The sequence below is a fragment of the Galeopterus variegatus genome, unplaced genomic scaffold (genome assembly GCF_000696425.1).
Source record: "Galeopterus variegatus unplaced genomic scaffold, G_variegatus-3.0.2 Scaffold1919, whole genome shotgun sequence".
NCBI lineage: Eukaryota > Metazoa > Chordata > Mammalia > Dermoptera > Cynocephalidae > Galeopterus > Galeopterus variegatus.
The window spans coordinates 100,535-114,560 of record NW_007728030.1 but is presented as its reverse complement, the minus strand read 5'-3'; the positions used below and the strand labels follow the sequence as shown (position 1 = coordinate 114,560).

Below are 14,026 nucleotides of genomic sequence, written 5' to 3'. Positions count from 1 at the left end.
GATATAACATTTGCTATCCTGACACGATGGGTCTTTTTATATTCAGAAATCTGTCCCCACTAATGTACAAACACACACACCACGGAGCAGAGCAGGTCTTTGCTCATTGAAGGGAAGCAGGGAATTGGTCACAGTGAGCTGATTTATCTTTATGATCTTTAAGTCACTAGAGCCAAAGAGGGGTACAAGCTGAATCTTCTAGAGCATTGCTTTGCTGTGCAAAACGAGGCAGTCAGCAAGAGTAAGGGGTGGGGACATGCAGTAGACATAGAAGGAACACAACTCACTTGTCTACACAAGTAGCTGAAGCTGATACTTATACTCTCGCTCAGGATAGGGGCCCCTGGGAGGTAACCAAATGTTTCATTCAACAGATATTTACCAAGTGCTGCTATGTGATGGCCACCATGGTTAGAGGGCGAACGAGACAGACACAGTTCCTCCTTCATTGAGAGACATTAAATTGGTAAACAAACACATAAATGAGGCAATTCCATATTACAGTAAGTGCTGTGAAGGAGACGTTAAGAGTTAAGCTGAGACCCAAAGCATGAGCTTTTATTCCAGACGACAGAATCCACTCTGGCTGGTTAAGCAGAAAGGGATTTGCTACAGGGTATTATTAGTTCATTACAGAATTTCCAGGAGGAAGGAGTGAACTCAAGCAGCTGGGGATGATCCTGGCTCAGAATCTAACTGAGTTTGTGTTGGATAGATTGAGTAGCACCTTCTCAGTCTGCTCTGAACACCCTGTCCAGGTTGAGCACAGGACACCTTCTACATGGCCAGCGCTGTCCTGGATGGCAGCAAACTCAGCTACTTGGGGCAGGAGGGGATGACAGAAGTGCAGTGCGGGAAGGTGACCTTCCTGTTCCAGTACTTCTCAGACAGCACCCATGGGACCGGGGTCCAGGGCGGGCAGATCCCCGAGCTCATCTATGCCTGAGATGTACTGTGAAAGGGCTGGGGAAGGCTGTGCACCTGGCCCGTCCTGCACTGGCAGGTCACCCACAAGTATGGGGAAGTACGGGGCCTTCTGCTGACTGCCTTCTTGACACCGTTAAAGGCTTTGCTTACTTTACCTCTCCTTGGCATGTGGTCAGCTGTACCCTGATTCTGTGAAATAGACCCCTCTTCTATGCAGCCAGAGCCTGAGTGTCTGAGTTGTAGGCATCTCCTATGCCCAGAGGGTGCACATCTCAGGCAGAGGGCAGATTTGTGGCACAGGGCAGACCCCAGATCCCCCACCTGTGCCACCTGCTTTGAGGGCTTGGACATTCCTCCCACCCTCTTGGATTCTAAGTGGTTCTAAGCATAACCTGAGACCTTCCTTTCAAATCCAAAAATTGGCAAAAAGCCACTTAAAGTAGTTCAACTGTTTAAATGGATTTTCATAATAAAGGTTTCATAAAATTATTTTTTTAAAAAGAATTTCCAGGAGAGCTAGGGAACTGTGCTTGCATGCCACAAAAGCAAGGACAACCCAGCCAGGACGAGGCCCGGCCACACCATGGGACTGTCCCGGTGGAACCCTCTGTGGCCACCATCTCCCCTCCAACCCACAGACTAGCACCAGCATTTGTTCCTGCCTAAGCTGCTGAAGAAGAGCCAGTCCGCACATGTGGCCTGCTGAAATCGCTCACCTGTGCCTTCCATGGGCGAGGGTGTCCTGCTCATCGGTGCCCAGGTGTCATGCAGAGCTGTGGCTTCGGGGAGGGCTGGGAAAAGGAGTTCTGAGCATATTATCATTTGCCACAGGAAAGCAAACTAGAGGAGGCTGCAGTGAGTCCTAAGGGAATCTAATCTACGCTGTTGCCACGACACACGACAAAATGTGAACATTTTAAATGTCTAGTGGTGTAGTAATTGATATTTTGTTTTTTTTCTTTCATTTTAATGCATTTTATTTTCTTTCTTTTTGTTTGTGCTTCCCTCAAATTTTTACGATGAAGATGTAATACTTAACAAAACAAAGAGCAAAAGTCAGTAGCATTATTTTCAAAGGAAAGGAGACAGGGTAGAATCCTATAGAAGAGTTTCCCAGCCCAGCTTGGAGGGACATTCCTTCTGATTACCCCTCCCAGCCTCATGGCCACCTTGAGCAGGTTCTGACCATTTGGCAACCTGTAACCAAAGCTACGTAGCATCCAGGAGAATTATCTCTAAGTTGTTAAAGACACGTTCTGAGATGAACAACTTATGCATTCTTTCCTTTGACATCTTCAACCTTCCGACCCCCCCACTCTCAGCTGTGTGGGGGGGGAACTTCAGTGCTCTGTTTCCCACCCCAGCACCCACACCAAACCAGGTGGCACAGGGAGCTTATTCCAGTGCAGTTGATGTGATATTGTGATATAATAAGAAAGACCTAATATTTGGTGTTAGTGTCCAGCTCCTGGTTCATGACACAAGAGCTTCTAAAACCCTTGGAATCTCCAGAGTGATGAGTGTCCTTTTGTATGTGAATAAGGTGACTGTAGTGGACTGAATTAGGTGCTCCCAAAACTCACTGAAGCTTGAATTGTGTCCCCCAAGTTTATGTATTAGAATCTTGGCCTCCACTGTGATTGGTAAGAGGGTGGGAAATCCTATTATGGTCATTGAAAGGTGGAGCCTTGAAGAGGTGATTAGATTGTAGGACCCTGGAGTAGTGAATGGATTAAAAATGGTGGTGAGGGCTGTGGTTCTGGGGGCATTGAAAGGAGAGCACGTGGGAGTTGTTTTTCTGGCACGTGAGACCCCAGAGTCACGTTGCCAAAACCAAGCCCCTCATCAGATGTGTGCCCTGCACTGTGGACTTCTCAGCCTCTGAAACCGTAAGCAATACATTTTTTCTTACAAATTACCCAGTTCCAAGTATTTTGTCATAAGCAACAGAAACGCACTAACACAGCGGTGGTTCCAACTCTGCAGGTCGCCTCCGGGATTTTGGGTCCACACAGCTGTAAGTGAGGGTGATTGGGGGAAAGGGAACGCAGGAGCCGCTGCAGAGAAAGCGAGGAGCCGGCAGGAAGGGGCACAGCAGCACGGGAGGAGGCAGATGAAGGAAATGCGGATCAGGAGGGGAGCGATGCCCACCTGGCAGAGCCCCTGAGGGTGGGAGGGGTGAGTCAGGCCACGAGAACAGCCGGTGCAAAGGCCCGGGGGTGGGAAGGGCTGGGGAGCTCCAGTGACACTGACGTCAACCAGAACTTTATTCTGGACTCCGTTGGGGCGTCGCCCACCGGCGATTCCCTCCAGGGCACCCGCGAGGTGCCACGTGGGGATTGGGCACCTGCCGGGATCCTGCAGCAGCCTGGGCTCATCAAGGCGGGAAGGAGGCCTGTGCGTGTGTTTCGTCACACCTGAAGGATCAGAAAGTCTGAAAATCGGTGGCACACGTATTTAAAAGACGGAGACACTTTTAGTGGAATATTTGCACCGCCCTCCTCCCAGCTCATGTTCTGTCCACCTTCCACAAACAGGGCTGGGTGATGGAGGCCACACCTGCGTGGGAGCCCAGCCGGTGGTCGTGGCACACTGTGCCCCAAGTCTTACTAAAAATGGTGGTCAGGGGCATGGGTCTGAGGGCTTTAAAAGAAGAGGAGAGTCTCTCTCTCACTCTCTCTGCTCTCTCTGCTTCCACCATCTTGCAATCTGAGATCCCTGGGTCACTGCCACAACCACTAGATGGACTTTGGACTTCCCAGCCTCGGAAACTGTAAACAATAAATTTCATTTTCTTTCTTTCTTTTTTTTTTTTAAAGATGACCGGTAAGGGGATCTCAACCCTTGGCTTGGTGTTGTCAGCACCACGCTCAGCCAGTGAGCAAACCGGCCATCCCTATATAGGATCCGAACCCGTGGCCTTGGTGTTATCAGCACCGCACTCTACCGAGTGAGCCACGGGCCAGCCTAAATTTCATTTTCTTTATAAATCACCCGGTTCAGTGTACTTTGTGATAAGTAACAAAAACGGACTAATATAGTGACAATTGGCTGGGGGCCTCTAGACAGCTTCAGGATGGGGCTGGTCATCAGAAAGACCAAGGCAGGATTAAGGATCGGGACTTTTAGCCCCACCCCCAACCTCTGAGGAGGGGAGGGGGCTCCATAAAAAACCCTAAATGACAGAGTTTGCAGAGCTGAGCTTCTGAGGTGGTGAACACATCCACATGCCGGGAGGGAGTGCACCCCAACTCCACAGGGGCAGAAGCTTGGGACCCTTCCAGACTTCATTCTATCCACTTTTTCATCTGGCTATTTGTTTGTATCCATTATTATTATATCCTTTATAATAAACTGGTAAACATAATTGAAGTGTTTCCCTGAGCTCTGTGAGCCGTTATAACAAATTATCAAAACTGATGAGGCAGTTGTGGGAACCCCTGATATGTAGCCAAGTTGGACAGAAGTGTGGGTACCACGGGGACCCGCTACTTGCGGTTGGCATCTGAAGTGGGGGCAGTCTCGTGGGACTGAGCCCTTAACCTGTGGGGTCTGCGCTGACTCCAGTTAGTTAGCGTCAGAATTGAATTAAATGGTAAGACACCCAGTTGGTGTCTCCAGAGAATTAGAGAATTGTTTGGTGTGGAAAACCCACACATTTGGCATCAGAAGTGTCCCGTGGGTAGAGAGACAGTTTTCTTTTAAGCAGGCATCTCTGGCAATCTATCAGTGCCTCTGAGTTCGCATGGGTCCCCTGGCCTGGGCCGAGAGCTGTGCTGGATGTGAAAGAGCAGAAGTGACATCTTCATTATAGAGAAAGAGACAACTTCACCAGAGACAAAACACAAGTTAGGTAAACATAAAAAAATTCCCCAGATAATGTAACCAGATAGTATTTCAGAGATCGAGTTTTTTTATATTATAAAAAAAATTTTTAATTTATTTTCACAAATAATGCATAGATGAGAAAACTCATTTCCCCACACTGTCACCCAGGGCTGGCATCATGGGTGACATGAAGGACCCCATGCTCAGGAGGACCCCATGCTTAAGTTAATGCTCTGTCATCAGTGTCTGGAAATTCTCGATGATTTGATCATTGAACTTGGGTTTTGTCCATGAAGTCCAGTGCTGGTGTGAGCAGAAGAGACATGTGCTCTCTGTTGTTAGGTGACCACTTCACACTCGAAATGACAGAGAAGGAAAGGGAAAGACATGTTTCTTTTCTGCTCTTCTTTACTCAGGAAGCCAAAGGTATGGAGTGTTGGTAGAACATGTGCTGTCAAGCAGTGAAATAAAAACAGTTGGGTTAGTTTTGTGCAGTATTTCCACTTTTGGGTAAGAATGAAACACATGTGTGTACAAACAAAATAATCATATGCGTGTACAAACAAAATAATTTTGTTTTGAACAAGGGGCCCTATATTTTCATTTTGCATTGGGCCACACAAATTATGTAACCAGCCCTGCAGCAATACATGTTATCATTTCTTAAAGTTAATGTGCTGGCAAAGATGTGGAGTAACTGGAAGTCTCACGCATTGCTGATGGGGACACAGAAAACGGTTTGGCAGTTTCTTACAAAGTTATGTACACACCTACCATAAGACCCAGCAATCCCACTCCTATGTATTCACTTAAGTGAAATGAAAACTTATGTTCATTCAAAAACCCATACATGAATATTTATAGCGGCTTTATTCATAAACATCCAAAATTAGAAACAACCCAATGTCCTTCCCCTGGGAAGTGGAAAACAAACCATGGTATATCCACGCAATGAAATGCTACTCAGCAATAAGAAGTAGCGAGCTACTGACATACGCCACAATATGAATGAATCCCAAGTGCATTGTCTTAAGTGAAAGAAGCCAGACTCAGGCTTGTATCACATGGCTCCATTTATACGACATTCTGGGATAGGCAAAACTTTTGTGACAGATAACAGATCAGCAGTTGCAGGGACTCGGGGAGGAGGAATCGGTGACTACAAAAGTACGTGGGACGTTTTTTGCAGTGCTGACAATGTTCTCTGTCTTGATCTTGGTGGAGGTTGCACAGCTGCATGTTCCTCAAAACCCACAGAGCTGTACACGAACAAGGACACATTTTACTGCATGGAAGTTCTACCTTAATTTTTAAAAAGCTTCTGTAAATTTACTAATAGAATAATGGGAGCTCACATGATTTTTATGCATATCAGAAATCTTTGAACAATGGAGCCAGGACTCTGAAGTAGGAAACTTAAGAGCAAAGGATTCTGCAGCTGCAGCCCCCTGGGAATTAAGCTGTGGTTTTGCTGGGCGCTGAGGGTGGAATCACTGAGGACAGCCTGGGGAGGCTGCTCCCGCAAAAAGCAACCGTGGAAGGACCTGTAGTGGCTGGGTGGGTGGGGTTTAGGGTACCTGGCTGGACAGCCTAGCCTGTTCCAGCCTCCACCCTCCCACTCTCACCTGACAGCGGAAGCAGCCGCTGCATGAGCTCCTCACCCTGCCCTGGGTGAGCTGATTTTATGCAGAATGGATTGATTGGTGTTGACAGGGAGCTATTTACCCGTCTAATTAATTATGCCAACTAATTTTCAACTTAATTGCCCTTCTTGGATCACTGAGTAAGAGACGGTACAATTTTCATGCTGCTGCAGGCCCTGATGGGAAAGTAGCAGGAAAGGGCGGCAGCTATTCCTGGAGGTCAAACGGGCACCGGTTCCTCCAGGTGCCTGGGCCCAGGGCCCTGGCTCTGCCCCTGGCTTCCCCATAGACAAGCTCTAGGATCCTATCTGTGAACTTCCTGGCTGTGAAAGCTGACCTCTGACTCAGGACCTCTTAGCCATTTATTTACCTAATGCGCATTGATTCAGTGCCTACTGCATGCCAGTCCCTAACTGGGATAGGCACTGGGGGTGCCTAAGTCATGCCCTGCCCACCCTCCACCCCTACCCCAAATTGCTCACAGTCTAAACGAGATTCTTGCTTAAACCAGCTCTTACAGAATCTGGCTGCAAATGGCAGCAAAGGCTTTGGAGACAAACCCAATCCAAACCCAAATAAGCTCCTCTTGAGAGGAGCTCCACCCAGCTGTCTTGTACATCGTCCATATTCTGGATTTCTCTGTTTCCTTCTTGTGAGATCATCTAAAAAAACATTTTTTACAATATCAAAAGCTTATTGAAATGTTGCAAACACAGTGCAAAGAACTTCCTTTCTTCTGAACCACTGGGAGTAAGCTGCCAACAGAATACACATCATCCCCAAATATTTTTCCTGTGTGTTTTCTATAAACTGGGACTCTCTTCTACAGCCATCAAAATCTGGAAATCAGCAGTGATAAATCGCTACCATTCAATCCTCGGATCCCATGCAGCTTTCGCCAGTTGTCTCAATATGTCTTTTATAGAAGAGAATCCAGTTCAGAATCAGGCGTTGCACATAGTTATCAGGGCTCTTTAGTCTCCTTCAACATGGAACAGTCCCCAGGCTTCCCCGACTTTCATGACTTTGGCACTTTTGACATGAAAGGGCAATTACTTTGTAAGATGTCCTTCCATTTGGCTTTGCCTGACATTTCCTCTTCATTAAATTTGGGCCATGCATCTGTGCCAGAAATATGACAAAAATGACTCTATGATTTTCTCATTGCAGCTTATCAGGTGGCTCAAGATTTCAATTTGTCCCATTATTGAGGAGGGTCACTTTGATCACTTGATTTGGGTGGTGTCCGATAAGCTTCTTCCTTGTAAAGTTTCTTGTTCCCCCTTCATAATTCTGAAGTATTTTATGGGGAGTTTATTTGAAATAATTTAAATATCCCATTCCTCCTCCAACTTCTGAGAGATTTATGTATTTATATCAGTACTCATGGTTTCCTAGTTTATTTAGTGCATTATACTCCTTTATTACTATTATGTTGATGTTCAGATTGTCCCAGGTTTGGGCAGTGGGAGCCCCTTCAAGATGGCTTCTGTGTCTTTTTGACATGTCCTCGTCATTCTTTGAGCTCTTTCTTGCTTTCTGGCCCATGATGTTACAGGATCGTTTTGTTCTTTCTCTGCCCAGACATTTCTCCAGGAAGCCCTGGGCACCAGGTGTGCACATTGCTGCTGGAGTGTCACTGTCAGCAGACAGAACTAGAAGTATGTATATATTTATATTTATAGAATATATTTATATCTTTACATAATTTGTTTTGTATATTTACAAATATTTATTTATAATTTATGTATTAAAATTTATATATTTTTTAATTCTCAATTTATCTACCTACATTGAAAACTGTGAGTTCAAATCAGTATCTCCAACTCATATTCAACATTTGGTTTCCCCCTTTCTGTATTTGTAACTTCCTGTTCTGACAATAAGAAACCCGCCTTCCATTATCCTTAATATATTTGGTTCTTTGACCAATGCCCCTATAAGTAACCAATCTACCTTCTTCCCACTACCACTTCCAGCTCGAGCTCTGACACTGCATTACAGGCTGCCCCTCCCCACATGGGTGCCCTCCTTGCCCTACTTGGGTTCCCTGCAAAGATGCCCCCCCATCTCCTTACCCCCCCTGAGTGGATGCCCCCGCACCCCACTCACCACCCGGCACCTCCCCACCCTGCTTGGGCTACAACACCTGCTCTGGGCCACCGAGCCCGTTCCCCACCACTGACACCCACCCTGCTCTGACCCATGCAGGGGCTTTAGGACTGAATTGCTCAGGAAAAAAAGGGAGGGGAGGTGCGGAGGGGGGAAACATGCTCTTTTTTTTTTTTTTTTAAAAGATGACCGGTAAGGGGATCTCAACCCTTGGCTTGGTGTTGTCAGCACCACGCTCAGCCAGTGAGCCAACCGGCCATCCCTATATAGGATCTGAACCCGTGGCCTTGGTGTTATCAGCACCGCACTCTCCTGAGTGAGCCACGGGCCGGCCCTAACATGCTCATTTTTAATGATATAAAAAAATACATGTCTGAGTCATGTCTGTGATATGGTATAATATCAGTGATGTGAAAAGTGCAGAAGGATCACCAGCACTCTCTGAGCTGAGACACTGAGCAGAAATTGGACCAGGTTTGATCACTGATCACCCAGACCTTCTCCCTTATGTGTCACACCCTTTGAGGTTACCTCCGTACCTCGATTTCCTCCATCCGTGAAACAGAAATGGTAATAGCACTTACTCATAGGGTCGTCATGAGGATTAAACGAGTTAACACATGTAAAGTCCTTAGGCTAACATCTAGCACTCAGGACATGCTCCACAAACATTAGCTGTTATTATATGGATGAAAAAAGTGAAGTTCAGAGAGGTCCTCTAAGTCGCCTACCCAAGATCACATCTCATCATAGACACAGACTGAACCCAGCTGTGCCCGGCTCCAAAGCTCATGCAAGCTTTTTGTCATGACCCACTCAAGGGATTAACAAAGTGGGGAGATGAGGCGGTACCCCACAGCCAGAACAGCACTGACCGAGACAACTTCTACAAGGACCTGGTGGACTCAGAGGAGGAGCAATTTCAGCTGCTTGGGAATTGTCAAGAAAAGCTCTCTCGCATAGGTAGGAGTCAAGATAGACCTTGGACGCTGAGAAAGACCTGAATAAGTTGTGATGGTGGAGGCAAGGGCTTCCAGCTGAGAGAATGGACTGAACAGTGGCAGGGCACTGACCTCCCACATGTCAGTCACCACTGGGCGAGGGTCAGTCATCCTAGGGCCTGGGCCCCAGACCAGTGTTCCTCAGCCTCAGCACGCAGGCAGTCTGGGCCGGCAGGTTCTTTCCTTTTTTTTTTTTAAAGATGACCAGTAAGGGGATCTTAACCCTTGACTTGGTGTTGTCAGCACCACACTCTCCCAAGTGAGCCACGGGCCGACCCCTCGCCAGCTGGTTCTTTATTGAGGGGGGTGGGGAGCTGTCCATCCATTGCAGGATGTAGCAGCATACCCCTCTCCAGCTGGTTCTTTATTGAGGGGGGTGGGGAGCTGTCCATCCATTGCAGGATGTAGCAGCATCCCTGGCTTATCCCCGCTAATGCCAGTTAGCAACATCCCTCTCCCCAGTGCCACAACCAAAAGTGTCCATAGACATTGCCAGACGTCCCCAGGTGGGTTGCCAAAATCTCCTCTAGTCAAGAACCATTGCCCTAGATAATGGAATTTTCAAGAAGCCCCAACACCACTTGTAGAACTAGACGACCACGCCAGTTGTCAGTTTAGCAGTAGCAGCCTCCCTGTGGCCCCCTCCCCGGGGGCATCCTGGAGGCAGGGGGCCCTGTGGATCAGAGCCACTCGTCCTTTATACTTAAGTCCATAACCCAGGACACCTGGGTGCACATGCGCAGTTACATTAGACAATAACCAAGGAACACCTGGGCGCACGTGCATGTTTACATCAAATGCTCGGCAAGATTCTGAACATCTGAGGGGCCCTGACCATTTTCTTTCACTGTCCCTATACCACTCATTTGCTAATAGGAACCCAGCTTCTCACTCTTTCCCTCATTGTTGGATGACCTCATGAGCAGGGGACACCATACTTGAGGTGGCGACAGGAAGGGAGAATAAAGTAAAGTCCTCCCTAATCCACATGCCTGTAACTGAGGGCTCTTTGAAAGGAAATCCTCGCAGTCTGTACGTGCAGCTCCACAGCTGGCCAGACTTCCTGGTTCAGAAGTATGACCCCAGGTGGGGAAGTTTGTTATTACAGCCAGCTGACCCAGCCAGACCGATGACATTTCTCAGGGTTGGGCTGCAGAGGAGAGGGGATGAGAGACTAAGCTGATGAGGATCACTGACTAACCTTGAGAACAGTCACTTCCCCTTCCTGGGCTACAGTTTTCTCATCAGTAAACTAAAGGGCTTGCAGTACCTTCAAGATTCCTTCCAGGTGAGGACTTCTTTTCAGACCCTATAAAGAGTTGTGAGGGGATAGTTCCCAGCTCACTGGGAGGGAATTCTGTGATCAGCTAGTAATGTCTGCTGGGGGTGCAGGGATGGTGGGATTAGACATAGCAATAGGTGGACCATGTGTCTGACTGTTCTAACAGCCTCCACTAGAAGCTCTGGGGTCTCTATGTGGGCCAGGAGCTGAGGACAAGAGAAGCCAGTGGCTCTTCTTTCAGCAGCTCTAGAGTGGAAAGTTCTACTCAAAGATTCTTTTTTTGTTGTTCTTTTTACAAAGGTAGATTTTTTTTTTTTTAAATTTAAGTGCTTCTCTGTGAGAGGACAGGCAGAAAATGATCCTTACAAGCCATGGAGACCCAACTCTGTTTCAGAGTCATTTATTCATCTAACAAAGAGAATGAGATCCAGGTGAGAAGACCCCAGACCAATCACGCGTTTCTTTCATTCTCCCTACACACCTCCTGTAACTGATAAAAGGGCCTGTAATGCTCTGAAAGTAGAAAGAGAAGGGAGAAGGAAAATAGTGAAGTTTGGCACAGTGGAGAGTACATGGGCTTTGGAGTTCTGGTGCTGCCATTTATTAGCTGTGTGATCTTGGGCAAGTTACTCAACCTCTCTGAGCTATGGTTTTCTCATCTGGGAAATGAGGTCTAATAATCCACTTCTCCCTCAGTATGGAAAGCCTGCATGCAGTTGAGCACTCAATGGTGGCCAAACATAGGAGAAGCCAGGCTGGAATATTCATATGGGGTCTCTTTGTGCAGGGTCTCAAGTGCTAAGCTCAGGGCTTGGTACTTAACTTGACAGGCAATGGGGAGCCTCTGACAGCCTCTGAGCCATGGAGTGAAGCAGAGCAAATCCATAGATTATTCCCCCCTCCCACAGGTCTGTCTCACTAGACTGGGGACAGGACTTAGGTGTTGCAGATCAGAGCCTGGACAGAGGAGGACAGACTAGACCAGGGAGGAGGGAGGATGGAGGAGAATGTGGCGAAGAGCTTAAATTGCTCTCCGCAAGCAAGAGTTGGCAGAAGGGAGAAGGGAGAGGGCACAGAGCCAGGGAGGCGATCGGGAGAGAGAGTTTATTGGGTTCGTCCTCTTCAAGGCTCCAAGAATTGCAGAAAGGAGAGAAAATGGAAGGAAGGGAAGGCTGCCCAGATTGTTAATTGGATTCCTTCAATGTCCTTCAGAAGAGGAGAAGAGATTCTTTTTAAATCACTTTTCGGCTCTTTGAACTGCACTTTCAAAAAATACATGTGCCCTACTGGACTGAGCCATGGGGCCACAGCTTCAGTGGGGTTACAGAAGCGTATAGCTGTTTCCCTGCACACAGGCATCTGGCTCTTGCTACACACTGGAGCGTTCAGGACCACACGGTCCCAGTTTTCTGGCATAGTTCTTGAGCAGACATTGTCAGGGCCCTGCCTTTGTCCCTTTAGGACTCACCGCTCCCACAACAGTCCCTTCCTCTAAGCACCTGCAACTCTGCCTGAGGCTTTCCCTGGCTTCAGGGCTGTGCTTGGTGAATGCGCAGGGCCAGGATTAACACAGCTCCCAGAGCAGCCCTGGACCAGTGATAAATGGCGGCTGGCAGATGGATTCTGCAGTCTTTTCACCATTTGTGTAGGAAAACTCTGAGATGTACTGTACACCATCAGCCAGAGCTTCTGCAGGATTGAACCCCAGATTTCCCCACAGATGTCCATGAACCCCAAATATCCACAACAGTAACCTGCTCATGAACTTGCCCTAGACTGGCTTCCTTCCCTTCCTGTTTCACTGCCCCTCTCCCCTCTCGGTACTTCTTGGAATCACCTTTCAATTAACCACTTGTACTCAAACGCTAGTCTCAGAGCCTATTGCTGGCAGAAGCCAAAGACAGTTAAAATTCTAGATATTCCATTCCATTGCCAGGCCGTGATCTGATCTGGGAGGAAAATGTGGTTATTCCCTTCGCAGTTCATACACAGTACTGCGCTTCCACACCCGGCCATGCCTTCCCCACTCCCTGCCCTCCAGCCCCAGGACAGATTGATCCCATCGGTTCATGGGCCAGGACCCAGCCTCAGATTCTTTTTGAGATGATATTCCAAGCAGACACTTCCAATGGGTCAGCGTTGTCCAGAGAACTGTAACCTCTTTGTGGACTCTGTGCAGAAATGACAGTGACAAACGCAAGACAGGAGACAGGAGAGAAGAGCTCTTTCACAGGCCAGGGAGGGGTGGGCACTTGGGGCGTTCCCAAGAGAAACGAGGGCTGCCTGGTGAACAGTTCTCCCGGGCCCGTGGCCAGGTTCCCTCCTCACACGGGCACATCTCAGCCGCAGCGTCTGTCCTCCCACAGGGAAATGCTTGTCTTTGATCCAGTGTTTGAATGAAGGACACATGAGGGAACTTGAGGGACAGGCAGTCCTCCTCTGGGCCCATCTGTCAGCGGGGCTGGTGGCGCTGGGGGAGGCTCCCCGTTTTGTTACAAAGGCCTGAGGGGCTCCTGGTGAGTTGTGCAACCGAGCGGGAAAGCCAGCTCACCTGCAGCTGGGAGGAGAGGAAATATCCCGTGGCTGACGGTGCCCAGGCGCTGACTGAGCCAGCCCTCCTGGCCTGCGGGCAGGGCGGGTGTCCCTCAGAGATAAGCCAATCGCTCGGCAGCGGATGAGGAGCTCTGAGAAGCATTGTTCAGGACAGGGGTAAATCACTCAGAGCGGGCCGAAGGGTGGCAGGAGCGGGTGGCCTCCCGGGACGGTGGAGAGCCCCTCTCCTCCGTGGCGTGAACGCGTGCTCCCCACATCTGGAAGAGCTCAAGTGCGGCCTCCCCCACCACATCCTGGGGACAGGGCAGCATGAGCCAGTCGAGGCACGTGGGCAAGATCCGGAAACGTCTGGAAGGTGTCAAGAGCCAGTGGGTCCGGCCAGCCAGGGTTGACTTCAGTGACAATGAGAGTGCCCGGCTGGCCACAGATGCCCTCTTGGATGGCGGTCCCGAGGCCTACTGCAGGGTGCTCAGCCAGGAAGGCGAGGTGGACTTCTTGTCCTCAGTGGAGGCCCAGTACATCCAGGCCCGGGCCAAGGAGCCCCCCTGTGCCCCCGATCCCCCAGCAGGGGCCGAGGCAGGCCCTAAGGGGCCCGACTCCTGCTCCCTGCAGTCAGGCACCTACTTCCCAATGGCCTCGGAGGGCAGCGAGCCGGCCCTGCTGCACAACGGGGCCTCGGC

At 48.9% G+C, this 14,026-nt stretch overlaps 1 protein-coding gene across 1 annotated transcript in view; it reads left to right on the top strand.

The window, feature by feature from the left end:
- Positions 1 to 13,655: 13,655 nt before the first annotated feature.
- Positions 13,656 to 14,026, top strand: part of FAM83A (family with sequence similarity 83, member A) — a 23,984-nt gene continuing 23,613 nt past the window's right edge. Inside the window, exon 1 of the mRNA XM_008579594.1 lies at positions 13,656 to 14,024. Within this exon, the coding sequence (XP_008577816.1) occupies positions 13,656 to 14,024 (369 nt within the window). The remainder of the gene's footprint in view (positions 14,025 to 14,026) is intronic.